General features: G+C 50.3%; 5 protein-coding genes across 5 annotated transcripts; 3 read left to right on the top strand and 2 right to left on the bottom strand.

Moving 5' to 3' along the window:
* Window positions 1-240: 240 nt before the first annotated feature.
* Window positions 241-1,731, top strand: N7516_001280 (RING finger domain protein; the record flags this gene model as incomplete). The annotated part of the gene is made up of 1 exon (XM_057214002.1): window positions 241-1,731. One exon carries the CDS (start codon window positions 241-243, stop codon window positions 1,729-1,731), a length of 1,491 nt encoding a protein of 496 aa, XP_057075885.1.
* A 520-nt stretch (window positions 1,732-2,251) lies between these two features.
* N7516_001279 (mitochondrial 54S ribosomal protein mL40) lies at window positions 2,252-2,971 on the top strand (the record flags this gene model as incomplete). The annotated part of the gene is made up of 2 exons (XM_057214001.1): window positions 2,252-2,477; window positions 2,628-2,971. The coding sequence occupies 2 exons, from the start codon at window positions 2,252-2,254 to the stop codon at window positions 2,969-2,971; spliced, it is 570 nt and encodes a 189-aa protein (XP_057075884.1).
* Window positions 2,972-3,699: 728 nt separating this feature from the next.
* On the bottom strand, window positions 3,700-4,666 carry rho2 (uncharacterized protein; the record flags this gene model as incomplete). Its single annotated transcript, XM_057214000.1, has 5 exons — window positions 3,700-3,987; window positions 4,051-4,242; window positions 4,305-4,310; window positions 4,390-4,468; window positions 4,632-4,666. 5 exons carry the CDS (start codon window positions 4,664-4,666, stop codon window positions 3,700-3,702), a joined length of 600 nt encoding a protein of 199 aa, XP_057075883.1.
* Window positions 4,667-6,218: 1,552 nt separating this feature from the next.
* On the top strand, window positions 6,219-9,917 carry N7516_001277 (uncharacterized protein; the record flags this gene model as incomplete). Its single annotated transcript, XM_057213999.1, has 3 exons — window positions 6,219-7,323; window positions 7,398-7,642; window positions 7,695-9,917. 3 exons carry the CDS (start codon window positions 6,219-6,221, stop codon window positions 9,915-9,917), a joined length of 3,573 nt encoding a protein of 1,190 aa, XP_057075882.1.
* An 880-nt stretch (window positions 9,918-10,797) lies between these two features.
* On the bottom strand, window positions 10,798-13,698 carry N7516_001276 (vacuolar protein sorting-associated protein 35; the record flags this gene model as incomplete). The annotated part of the gene is made up of 5 exons (XM_057213998.1): window positions 10,798-11,115; window positions 11,175-11,723; window positions 11,775-12,766; window positions 12,843-13,480; window positions 13,559-13,698. The coding sequence occupies 5 exons, from the start codon at window positions 13,696-13,698 to the stop codon at window positions 10,798-10,800; spliced, it is 2,637 nt and encodes an 878-aa protein (XP_057075881.1).
* Window positions 13,699-13,708: the final 10 nt, after the last annotated feature.

Below are 13,708 nucleotides of genomic sequence, written 5' to 3'. Positions count from 1 at the left end.
AGCCGAACTTGAAGAGAGACCCCAACCTCCACTTAGCGGAATGGAGCTCCTCTCTTCTTGTGCTCTGGGGGAAAATTCAAGACATTTGTTTGCTTTGTTGGCATTCATACGGTTCGTCTCTCTATTCAGAAGATGCTGAACCCCATTCTCTGTCTCTTATCGAGCTCGATTTAGATAATCATCGCACTATCTCTCTACACCTCTCATCGGCCCTGACTTGCATACCTTGTCTCCACTACGATGGCGTCCGTCCCGGGATATTCTGCCACAGGCAGAACCAGATCGCTAGATGACACCACATCCGCGAATTCTGATGAAAACATCATCCCCCAAGAAAGCGTCCCACCTCAGGATGAGCCGATGGGGGACACTGAAACCGTTTTCTTGAATAAGAACGTATCAACCCCGAGCCACGGATCGGATATTTCCAGCAAATCACTCAGTCCATCATCGAAACCCTCCCATATCTCGGATGAAGACGAGCCGCGCAAGTGCTGGATTTGCTATACAGATGAAACGGAGGACTCGCCACTGAATCTGGAATGGCGGTCGCCTTGCCCTTGTGCCTTAACAGCCCACGAGGCATGTCTGCTTGACTGGCTTGCCGACATGGAAAATCCCCGGTCGCGCAAACGCAACGGTGGCGGCGTAACAATGATGTGCCCTCAGTGCAAGACAGAAATCGTGGTCACCCGCCCGCGGAGCTATGTGGTTGATATACTACGACTACTTGAGCGCGTAGCAGGCCGACTAGTTCTCCCCGGCATGATGTTCACAGTGGCTGGCACTGTATGGGCCGGGTGCTGCGCGCATGGAGTGTATTCAATGTACCTCGTTTTCGGAACCGAGGAAGCCAAACAGATCATGGAGGAGACTATAGAAGGCCCATGGAATCCCGGGATGAATATCGGGTTGCCGCTTATCCCGCTCGTCTTAATATTCTCACGCACTCGGTATGCCGAAGGCCTTCTTCCCGCCATTCCGGTTCTTTTCTTCGCTGCACATAACCCGGGCCAGGAACCCGACTTCGACTTGTGGCCACCAACACCGGCTATGACGTTTGCCGCGCTGCCATACGTCAAAAGCTTTTACGGAGCGCTTTACGAACGGTTATTCGGTGGCCTGGAACGGAAATGGATTGCCGAGGTACAACCCCGCACTGCGGAAGAAGTCTTGGATGATGCGCAACAGCAAGATCAGGCAGAGGGTCTCAACCGGTTCGGTGATAATGGGAACGGACAGATCTTGATGGAGATCGACCTTGAGCTGCAAATGGGAATGGGCGATGGAGACGAGCCGGAGCTTGATGCCCTTCCCGCCGGGCAGGGCGAAGATGCCGATGGCGGCCCTAACGGAGTACAAGATGCTGGGCAAAACAATAACCCACTAGGACTTGGGCGACGACAGAACGAGATCATTGCCGACACCAGCAATCTCGCTGATGTCGTACTCGGAGCACTCGTCTTCCCAGCAGTCTCAGCGACGATGGGTGGCCTGTTGAAGTACCTTCTGCCTAAGTCATGGACATCCTCGGTCATGGACCGTGGCCGCTTGGGGCTACTTCAGACCCGCTGGGGTCGTAGTGTTGTTGGCGGGTGCATGTTTGTTCTATTGAAGGATGCGCTGGTCCTGTATTGCCGGTGGAAGCTGGCCCAAACACACCGTCGCCGCAAGGTCTTGAACTACGATCGAGCTAAGAAACACCATGCCGCAAAGCGGTCCACTGGATAGCTTTGAAAAGACCATTTCTCCTCTCAATCGATTTGAGTCACTACCTACTTTCCTCTCCTTATCTTCGGCGCGTCGACTGCATTCTATGGCGTTTATGGCATTCTCTTTGACGGCTTTGGTGGGAAATTTCACATATGATGCCTTTGATGACTCTTGATACTGCTGAATACCTCTACATCTCTCTATTCGACAAAAAACAATGATCTCTGCTCAAAAAGTCGTGTATCAATTTCTATATGTACCTACCTCAACACTGGCTTAATTGACAAGTCATGGGACGTAGAAATTTCTGTCTTGAATATATTGAAAACCTACCATTTCGTAATAAAATTAATTGTCTTTTCCAAACGACATGAGACATAAATGCGTCGCAACTAAGATGCATGCAGCGGTAATGTTAATATCACCAAGCGCGCGGCTAAACAGGCGGACAAGATTCTGCCGTCAAGGAATTATTCCCCGTGGACCTCAATTACATCGAGCCCTTCCAACTTCTACCATCCAACAGACCACCATCACAATGAAGTCCTTATCACCAGCACTCGCGTCTCTCGCGAATGTCTTCAAGATTCCCATGTCAATGGCGCCGGTCCGCCCCTCAATTTCCCGGGTGTGCCACGAGACCCTGAACCGCCAAACACAACAGCCCGGTCCAGTGACAGCAGCCCTACAATCAGCGCCATTCTCGACGACCAGCGCAATGGCCGCAAGAAAGAGCACTGGCCCTGTAGTTGACAAGCGCATTAGTATGTGGCATATCCCTACGCCGAGCTCTAACCCTCTTACTCCCGTCCCGAGCCCCGAGCCCTGCCGCCAACCGAACCAAACACGTCTTATGTCCAAGGCCAAAGAAAGAAAACGAACCAAAAACTAACAATCGCTTTCCAACCACTTAGCTCTGATCCGCTACTTCCTCCACCACCCTCTCACCCCCCGTCCCCTCCGCTTCTCCCGCAACCGTTACCTCCGCCACTGGACCATCCACCGTGCCTGGCAATTGTTCCAGGCCCAGCAGCGCCGCAAGCACGAACTTGAGATGATGCGCCAGTACCAGAGCATGCAGGATGCGTGTGAGGAGCTGCGCACTGGTGCGGGCGATGGAGGAAAGCTGTTCCGTGTCTCGATGAACAAGAAGGGTATCTTCACTGATATGTTCCCTATCGAGTATGCTCGTATGCAGACTGAGTCCCCTCCTTCTGATGGATGGAACCATGATTGGAAGAAGCCTGGTCAGAAATAGAGAACTTGATGGAGAGGTTGTCTGGTTGGATTTGATGTTGGTTTGAAGATTCATTGGACTGGAAGGCCCAGGATATATGTATCATTTTGGCGCTATGTAACATATGCATTTCTCTTTTTTTTATATCGATATACTAGTTTGCATTTCAAGCTCCATAACACTTTATTTCAGTTGCACATATGCTTTTGCCTGTGCGATATGGTCTGACTTTGTATGGATGTGGAGTATAGGATATATGTTTACAGCGTATGAGGCACCGAAAGGAGATAGTTGATTATATGGTACCCTGAGGGGGTGGAGAGCACAATGTATGAGAAATGAGCGCTGAAAGCAAAGGCACCAGGATTACTACATGAAAAGAAGAGAACAACAATGAATGAGATCGCAATGTACTTCGGGAAATTGAATGATAAGAAGGAGGGGAATCCGGAGTTGCACGTGCATAAGTATCAGCCACAAAGACGCAATTGATCAAAAAGGAAAGACGTAAGAAAATACCCGCAAGGGAAAAGGCACGGCTGAAAATAGCCGGAAAGCAGACATCGTACCCAGATCAATCGACCGGGTTAGCACAAGAACCTCCCAAACACCAGTGATGCATGATACAACGGAGCGTTGATTGATATCTTCATAGTTGACACCAAGTATCAATCAACTTCCCAAGTCAACAGAAAAACCGCACGCTGGCAGAGAAAGAGTCGGCATTTTGCACATCCCAAATTGCATCATCAGATAACCACGCAGCAAGATGTTTTGCGCTTGTCAAACGTGAGCAATGCAGCACGGGTAGCTGCCTCGAATACATCGTCAACACCCTCTCCCGTCAGGGACGAGCATTCAAGATATTTGCGGGCTCCAATCGACGTTGCGATATCACTGCCCTCTTTTGCCGTTACGAACTTGAGTGACTTCTTGCGCATTTCTTCCATTGCCAATGGGTCTTCACGAAGGTCTTTCTTCAATCCAACCAAAAGGATCGGCACACCGGGGCATCTCTCGTTTGCTTCGTCGATCCACTATACTGCAGATCAGTATCATTGCCGATTCACTGCCGATTCTGGAAATTATCTGAAACGAACCTTGTGTTTCACGTTCTCCAACGAATCTGGAGTATCCATCGCGAATCCAATCAGGAGGACATGGGCCTTCGAGTAAGCCAATGGTCGCAAGCGCTCATAGTCTTCTTGTCCTGCTGTATCCCACAGAGCCAATTGGACTGAACGGCCATCGACACGACAATCCGTCACATAGTTTTCAAATACTGTTGGTACCTAACGGGGGAGATGTCAGAGATGTGGTTGGGACGGGGTATATCGAGGTCGAGAGTACTAACATAATGCTGTGATAAAATGACATGTTAGCCACTTGACTCTGCTTCTAGGGCCCTCTTGTAGGGGCTGCTTAAGGATTAAACTCACAGTTGGGAAGTACCCGAGGGTAAAGACGCTGAGTAAACTGGTTTTTCCACATGCACCATCACCAATGATCACAAGCTTCCTATCAAGAGAGTCAAGTTAGTATATGCGAACACCATTTTGCCTTCAATCCCACCGGCAATGGTATCGGAAGTGCTAGGCTGCCATTTCCAATCTTGCATAGTCTCCTTGCCATACCGCATGGGGGAAGTAAGGCATCACATCCAAAAATGGGCTGCACATACCTTCGCATCACATTCTCATCCTGTTGTTGCGACATTGTGAAGGTTGCAAAACCCTTTCGTGATACACAAGGGTAATGGGAGAGCGGAGGGTATTGTGGATCAGCGAGATGACGCGGAGTTCCGAGTCAGATTTCAACTGATTACGAGAATTGGCGGACACGGATAGTAAGGAAAGACCAGCCCTGGGCAGATAGTGGCCCAAAGGGATTACAGGGAGAATTTGAAGATGAATGGGTGGCCTGAAGATGCACCCAACAGTGACGTGACGAGTTGTTGGGGGAGGGGGTGGGTGGAAAGGTCGCGCTGCGGCTGAGGCTAATGATTGGAGGGGTTTTTTTGACGTAGACACGAGAATCCCTAGGTAACCTCGAAATGATAGGGGGTTTAAAGAGAGAGGAGAAAGGGTAGAAATTGAGTGAGTGGAAGTTTGGGGGGGGAAAAAAGAAAAAAGAGGCTGAAGCTGAAGAGTAAGATAAGATGAAGGGGAAGACGCTTACAATTATGTACTCACCTTAGGTATTTATTAAGGCTCCGAGTACACATGTTAGTACTAATATCATATTAATAGAAAGATGGATATCCTTTTTAGTCTCATCCTATGGGGATCCTTTTTTTTTATCACACTCTCTTGTTTCATGACCTTGGGAGATATTTTTGATTAGCGCTCTCCGTGTCTCACCAGCTCGGTGGATCAGAGGCGCTCATACTTGTTTTCCCCTTGCCCCATTTACCCATTCACCGCCTAATGTCGAGGGAGATATTGTGGGCAGATCGAAGGCGGGCATGTCAATGATCATGTGACATATAAAACAATGTGGTGATCAGCATGAAGCAGTGACATGTAGTTTGTTTAGTTTTGTAACCAAGGAAGAAAACCCTGGCTGAAGAATTTAAATTAGCTTGGATCTAAACTTTACTATTGTGGAAAGTTTGAAATATCTTCTTAGCATCAAGATACCACATACTACCTCTTAAAGCATACAATTTGGGATTGGAGCCTGACGATTGAGGCACCGGCTCGCTTGCAGCGGCTATCCCGTTGCGGCGGCACGACAACCAGCCAGAAGGCTGGAAAGCCCATCACTCCATCCATTCATTGGCGTTCGATCTGTCGTACCTTCTGCTCCGGCACTCACTTAGTCTTGATATCTTCCAAGGTTGTTGCTCCTGACTTTAACTCATTGTTTGTTTTTCTCCGCTGGTTTTCCAGTGCTCCTGGAGCTAATCCGAAGCGCAGAACACGTCGTGACCCGCCGGGATCATTGTCTTTCAACCCCCCTCCTCCCGTGTCCTTATCCTATCTCACCCCTCACGTTTGCCATTACGGAAGTGTCTTCTAAGCAAATAACAAAGAACACGGTTGACTCTTTGTGCGTGAATACGCCAAGGGGAATAATTCCGGTAAGTTAACATCAGATCGTGGAGTCATCGGAGCTTTGTTGGTAGGGCTCTTTGGCGCTTCCGTTCTCCGCTTTTCCTCCTCATTCTACACCCACCTTCTCTGACATTGCTCTTCTAACTCAAAGCTTGCTCTGACGGTATTAGTATGCTGCTGAGGCAGCCCCTACAGCTTATTTCACCTCCACCATGGCGACCCATATGTCAGCAACTCCGCTTCCAGCAACCAACGGCGATACCCACGCGCGGGGTCCTCAAGGCACCACATCGACCGGATCGACAGCTACATCTGCGCCTTCTGTGAATCGCAAGAAGCAGAAGCGCCGACAGAAACAAGCTGCTCGCTTAGCTGCGGAACATCCCGACGCTTATGCCTCCGGAGATGCGGACTTGCTAGCAACAGATGAACAGCGCTCCTACGATGAAGACCACGAATATGACCTCGATGATCACCACCACACAGCAAGTGGTGATCATTACGGATATGCGTCACCAGAACATCGCCGCGGACCACCAACGATGAACGGACCCGATGACCACCACACTGCCTCAGGCGAGACCTCAAAGAGGAAGAAAAATAGGAAATCTCGATCCAACTCCCAGAATCATGCTGATCGCAGCTCCACTCCGCTTTCAACCCCATCCGCCACCTTCTCCCACCCTCCTCGGCCTCCTCAATCCTTGCCATACATCAGTCGATTCACTGGAAAACCTATGAAAAATAGCAGCATCTGGAACCAGTCAACTCTCGAAGAACGCGAAAATATCAGGACCTTCTGGTTCGAGCTCGGCGAAGAAGAACGACGCCAGCTTGTCAAAGTGGAAAAGGATGCTGTTCTGAAGAAGATGAAAGAACAGCAAAAGCACTCCTGCAGTTGTACAGTTTGTGGACGGAAACGAACCGCGATTGAAGAAGAGCTAGAGGTCCTCTACGACGCATACTACGAGGAGCTGGAACAATACGCGAATAACAATCAAGGCGCATTCGACGAAGGAGCTCCCATCATTCCTCCTCCTCGACTTTATCAACCACCCCTTCGATCCCCAGGGCAGCATACTAGGACGCACGGCCAGTTTCATCCGTCGCGGAGCCGAGTCCAGGAGCTACCCGAAGACAACGATGAGGATTTAGAAGAGGATTACGACGAAGAAGAGGAAGAGGAAGAGGAAGAGGAAGACGATGGGGAGGAAGAGGATGACGAAGAGCTGTACAGCGACGAGGACCTTGAAGATGATGAAGCTCGAGCAGCCCGGGCTGATTTCTTTGCATTTGGTAACAGTTTAACTGTGAAAGGTATGCAACAAGATCACCTGACCAACGTCATGACGGTTTGACGTCTAACTTTGGATACTAATCATTTTTACCAGATGGAATTCTTACAGTTGCAGACGATCTCCTGAAAAACGATGGCAAACACTTCATCGACATGATGGAGCAATTGGCTGAACGGAGAATGCAAAGAGAGGAAGATACACAGTACGGAATAGCTGCTGCTCATCAGTCCTTCCATGGGCATAATCATGGTCCTTTAGACGATGAGGACTACGATGATGAAGAGGACGATGAGGACTATGATAGTCAAGAGGAGGAAGAATTCGACGAGGACGAAATGGTACGCGTCTACAATCTCGTATTGTCCAGACCCACTTACTAAATATTAATAGGATGCCATGACCGAGGAACAACGCATGCAGGAAGGCCGACGGATGTTTCAGATTTTCGCCGCCCGAATGTTTGAGCAACGAGTCATGACGGCATATCGAGAGAAAGTCGCCGAACAACGCCAGAAACAGCTAATTGACGAGCTCCTCCAAGAGGAGACGTTAAACGAGCAGCGCAATGCCAAAAAGGCCCGGGAAGCGCAAAAGAAGAAAGATAAGAAGCGATTGCAAAAACAAGCAAAAGAAGAGGAGAAAGCCCGCCGGGACGCTGAGAAGGCGGCTGAAGAGGCAGCTGCAAAGGCTGCGCAAGAGAAGAAACTCGAAGAACAGCGATTGAAGCGCGAAGAGCAACGGAAAAAACGCGATGCCGAACGAAAGGCGCAAGAGGAAGAACGTGCTCGCAAAGAAGCCGAAAAGCAGCGACGACTCAAAGAGGAACGGGAACGTCAAGCCGAAGCTGAGCGTAAGCAACGAGAACAAAAAGAGGAAAAGAAGAGGCGAGAGGATGCCAAACGCAAAGAGAAGGAAGAGCGTGAGGCCTTTGAAAAAAGAACCAGAGAGGAGAGTGAGCGCAAAACGCGTGAAGAACAGGCGAGAAAGGACCGAGACGCAGCACGAGAGCAGGAAATCCGAGATCGTAGTGGAAAGCGCGAGCAAGTCAGAACCTCGCCACCACACACTCTACCAGGCGTCATCCCATACAATCTCCAGTCTCAGGCACCTCCTGGTTTCCTACAGTCTCCGCATTATCCTATGACAACACCTACTGTTCCCAAGGTCTCGACTCCGGGACGACCTCGTCAGCAATCTCACCATGGCTCTTCTACATCCTCCCCTCACTCTCAACCCAACAGCGCCGATTCCTCTCACCACCCTTCCATCTCTCCACGTTCCATGGGTCATCAGCAGTCAGGCGCGCCTTTCGGTGCCAGACAAGGTTATCAACAACCTCCTTTGCACCATCCTCAGCCTTCCGCTCCTCTGTCACCTCTAGGGCGCACAAATCCTTCAGCATTCGCTGGCCTCGGCGGTCTACCGTTCAACCCGCCGGGCATACCAGGAATGGGTCCTCGATCGGCTAACCCATCAGAATCGATGTATTCGTCGAATGCTGGGATGATGAACCCTTTGCGATCATTCAACGGGTCTGGTGGAATTCCCGCGCCACCTGGGATGAACGGCGTACGTCCCATGCCGCCGAGCCGAGCGTTCCCTGATACTGGACACGGGCTTCCCTTCGCTGGCAATCATGGAGTGTCTGGGGCATTCCCTCTGCAGCAAGCTGGTCTGTCAAAAGCCCATTCCAGGCAGCCCTCTCTTTCATTTGACCGGTCCCCGTTAGAGTCTGGGACTCAGCCATTCCCCATCACACGGCCAAGCCCTATCAAACGCCCATCCAGCTCCGCACAGGACCGGCAGAACAATGGAAATGCTTCGGTGCAGCGAGAAGTGGATGGCTTGAGTGCTCATCTAGGTAGCAGTGCGCTTCTTGATGACACTGATGCTACATATCCATCAAACCTGTCTCAATCATTGCCTGGTGCCCCCGCACCCGGGGCATTCCCGGGGCCAACCCGAGCGAGCTTCCAAGGATCGTCCTTGTTCTCGGATCCTCTTGGATCCTCACACAATAACTTCGCGGTTGGTTCTCCAATTGGAAACCCCACATGGAGTGCGACGCCCTTTGGGGGCTCGCCCTTCCCTGCCACATGGGGCCCCACCCCCACCGGAACTGGCTGGCCTCCCAATAATGCCTTCGCAGCGGGTGGTCATCATCGGCCCCACACCTCTCGACCCGTTACAATTCGCCTGTTGGTCATCCAAGCATGCAAGCAGCTGAACTCGATGACCAGCCCGCACAAGGGTGCTGGAAGCTTCCACGATGTGAACCTTGTTCTCGGTCAGGTGGAGCAACTGCGCAACTCAGGCGAGCCATCGATCTCTTTAGATGAAATGCTTGATATCTGCGATACAGAAGGCAGTCCACAGAATGGTGGCGGATCGTTCTCTATCAAGGAAGGCCCGAGTGGCAAGTCAGTCCGATTCGAGCCCGACCCCAACAGCGCGGTCTCCGGTCATCGGGGTAGCATTGTGCCTGGTGATATCGGCAGCCCGATCCCCAGTAACAGCCACCCAGCCCCCTTCAGTGGATTTGGTGGGCCCTCCGTGCTGCGGCAGTATTCTTCACCTCCGACTGGCTTATTCGGCGGGACTTCTCTATCCTGATCATGATTTGATGCCAACCCGGCCTTGGGATGTATCTTCTTCTCGGCCTCCTTTCTGCACTCTTACTGGAACGACTTTGAAATGCCCTCTCATCTATTTCTTTTTCATTTCCTTTTCTTTTTCATCCTCTTTTATTGAAGCGTCATGGATTAACGTCATACTCACACATCTGCCTACATCTTTCTACTCGAAAGAGCTACTGCTATCGATATGGGTTCTTTATTTGCTTGGTATTTTTTCCAATGTGGTTGGATGCTTTACTTTTTGAAGTACGGCATCCGGATTTGTTTTATGTACCGTATGAGTCTGGCCTTTCTACATTATGCAGCGATATCCGTGGAGTTAGGGTTAGTCTCCCACTCCGTCATCGTCATGATCAATTGCATGATCGAAGGTTTCTTCGGCTTTGTTTCCGCGTAGAAATTAGGAATGGAACTTAGGAACGTAGAAATATATGTATAGTCATCACGTGCTATGCAGAAAGAAAGGTTTGAGTTATATATATACTCTAGAGGGAATTCGGTATGGCTCCCTTTTATGGATGTGATCATATTTTCGATGATTAACCAACATATCGGTGCTGCCCAGGTGCTTGTTTGTTCTACAAAAAGGAAAAACAGAAGTTGTCCATGGCCAATACAATTATGTTGAAAGGGTATGGTGTTATCCGGAGACAATGATACACTTGTATATACTAGGAATGAAAGAAAACCGAGGAGTAGCAAGAGAGAAAAAGAGGCGGGCTTCCAGGAAAAAGAGAAAGACAAAAGAGACCAAGGAAATAGTAGAGCACAAACAACGAGTCCTGCTAGGAGGATCAAGGCAAAAATCCTCACATGACACATGACATACAGTGCTCCTTGAAGGTCCCACCTGGGAATTACTTTGGTGGTTCTGTCACAATGCCTTCGTACTCGCGAGAGCGAATATACTCCAGCGTGCGTTGGAAGTGGCGCTTCGGGCCGTCGAGATTGGCATTTGCTTCGTCTTCATTGGTCTGCAGGTTGGAGTGGATGAGTTCGATGAGACCGTTCAAGTACTTAGTAGTGACGGTCTCGTTTTGCTGGTCGAAATAGTAAACATAACGGTTCAGGATTTCCACAAAGAGCTCGACGGAGACAGCGGTATCCATGCAGGCGTCAGCCACACGGAGAGCACGCTGGAGGCACTCGAGGACCCGTTTGCCGTCGCGGTACAGCTGCAAAATTGACGTCAGCTAAAAGGTACTAAGACATTGGAATTGGAGCTGAAACTTACATCTTTGGGGTCATCTTCTTCACGTTGGGGGTTCTCCACTACCCACCAGAGGTGGCTGGCGAGATACACCGCGCGGCATTGATCGGGCTTCTTGAGGAGTTTGCTTCCGTGAAGTGCAGCCTTGGTAATGAGTGTGTCATAATTCTCCTTAGAGAATCCACGACTCCCGTGTAGGGCGCCTGAGATAATGCAGACGGCCTGGAACTGGGCGCGCGAGTCACTGATCGCATCTTCATAGATCGTGAATGCCTGCGCGAAGAATTCGTAGCTGACTTCCTCGAATCCAGTTTGATCGGCAACCTCGCCACACATGACAAACAGTCGCAGTGCGAGATCGGCGCAACCTGGATTTACGCGCTGGTACAAATTGTTGATACTCTGGTGCATGAATCGGTATAGAGCCGAAGACTGTGATTGCCAATTGTCGTCGTAGTGCTCGCGCGACTTCAGTTTGCGGGCCAATCGGATCGAGGCCGTTATAATTGAAGGGGTAGTGTAGCGGATTCGTTCATTACCATCGGCCAATGCCTTGCGTGTTGCTTGGAGAAGCTGCCACAGACTGTTAATTATAGGGATACAATATCTGTGGATTGATCATACCTTTAGCTGGGTGTCATTGTCCGGTGCCTGAATCAAGTGCACGAGTCTCGCAAGCCACCCTTGCTCTTCTACCGTCTCATCAGTTTCTCCTCCCCGCCGTTGGGACTGTGACCCGGGGTATCCAGCAGACTGCTGCATGCCTTCCTTGATCAACACTCTTGCTGCCTGGAGCACACGATCAAGGTTTTCTGTTGTGGACACCAAGATCTTGTTCTTCAGAAGACTGCGAATGACCTCGCCTGCAACAGCCCTCCTTGTGGGGTATGACTGTGAGCTCAGTAGTGGCAGGTAATGTGGCAACGCCAAGGCTGTGAAGATCGAAAAGTAAGATTTGAGAGGAGCATTGAGAAGGTGGAGGATGTGTTGTTGGGTTGGAGCCGAATGCAAATCGGCATGATCGGTGTATTCTGCAGTCTTTTGCGTCGCAAAGTCCAGGACCTGGTCGACGTACTCTAACCGATCTGGATAGGTATTCAATGCCAGATTGACAAGTGATACTAATAGGGCCATGGTATCTTGAATCGGCAATGCACGCGTTCTGATCAGATTGACCACTTGATCGTAGAAGATATCGTACAGCTTGATTTCTGCTGGGATACCAGGCTTAGCGTCGTCCCCATTCTCAACCTGCTTTTCTTCTGTTGGCGGCTCAACAGGCTCGAGGGTTTCTTCGGGTGTTTCTGCTTCGCCGTTCTCGATGCCATTTTCCTTGGAAGTGTCATCGGTGCTGACGTCCTTTGGCTCTTCGGCTTTGGTTTCTTTGTCAAGCTCGAGCCTTTGCAATAGCTTGGTGACAGCTTCTTCCTCGCTTTGTTTCCGTGCTTGCGGCTCTACTGTTGAGTCTGCTTCCCTTGCCGCATAAGAAGACAAACGGTCCATAAGGCCAATGACGATTTTCTTCATATCCACGTGCGGGTTAAGTCTGGCAATGGCAGATAATAGAAGATCCAAGGTATGCAGGTGGAACTCATCTGGGAAGACCTTTGTGATGACTGTTGACCAGATTAGCAAATGGATCAAGCAAGAGTATTTTCCCAGTACAGTAAAAAAGAAACAAGAGAGCTGTACCTTCCAGGAGATATTCTTGCGCGAGGACATCCCGGCATTGTACAACCTGTTCAAGAAGCGCTTGCAAAATGCCCGACTTGTACCCTTCAAGATCAACTAGCTGGCTGAGTCGAACAATGTTGCTACCAACGAGTAACTCCAGTTCGCGTCGTTCTTGTATGCGCCTATCTCGCTCTCGTGAGGGACCCTGGTGCTGAAGCCGAACCCAGAGCTTGTTCATTTCCACGAAATTCGTCAAAACAAAGTTGATCGAATCCTGCATATTACCCTCAGGGCCATCACCGGTTCCGGAAGGCAGATAATCCCGTGCTTGACCGGAGAGGTAGTATCGCAAGAACAGGCCACGGATCGGGTGTTGCACGCCGCGGCTCATCTCCATCATATCCTTCATGATCTCCTTGACCGGCGCATCTTCGACGGACATGTAAACCGTACCCACGGTGATCATCAAGTACAAGCGGGGGACTATATTGCCGGCATACTGAACGAGCTCGTATAGGTCGGCCAGGTGGTTGACGGGGTGGTTCTCCTTTAGGTAGACGGAAAGGTGTCGCAACGCATCAAAGACGGCCATATACAATTCGTAATACTGCTTCGGTCCGAGACTAGGGGTTCGTAGTTCGGAGACAAGAGTCGATCTGAGGAGGTAATTTCAAGCTGTTAGCATACGCACGTTCCGAGGTCGCTGCCTGGGGAGTTTTATTGGGGGAGCTCACCCGCATTTCAGCGCATCCATGAGCTTTCCAGGAGTCTCTAGGCATTTGCGCATCAGATTCGACTGCTGCCTCACCACCCCCAATGCCTCCTCGAGGAGGCGGTTCTGGTCCTCGGTGACGGGTGGTGGGCTAGCCATCATGGAATGGGTG

This window comes from Penicillium verrucosum (assembly GCF_028828655.1).
Source record: "Penicillium verrucosum strain IBT 35672 chromosome Unknown utg000001l_segment0_segment0, whole genome shotgun sequence".
NCBI lineage: Eukaryota > Fungi > Ascomycota > Eurotiomycetes > Eurotiales > Aspergillaceae > Penicillium > Penicillium verrucosum.
The sequence above is the reverse complement of the archived record's forward strand: the minus strand, read 5'-3'. Positions and strand labels throughout refer to the sequence as shown.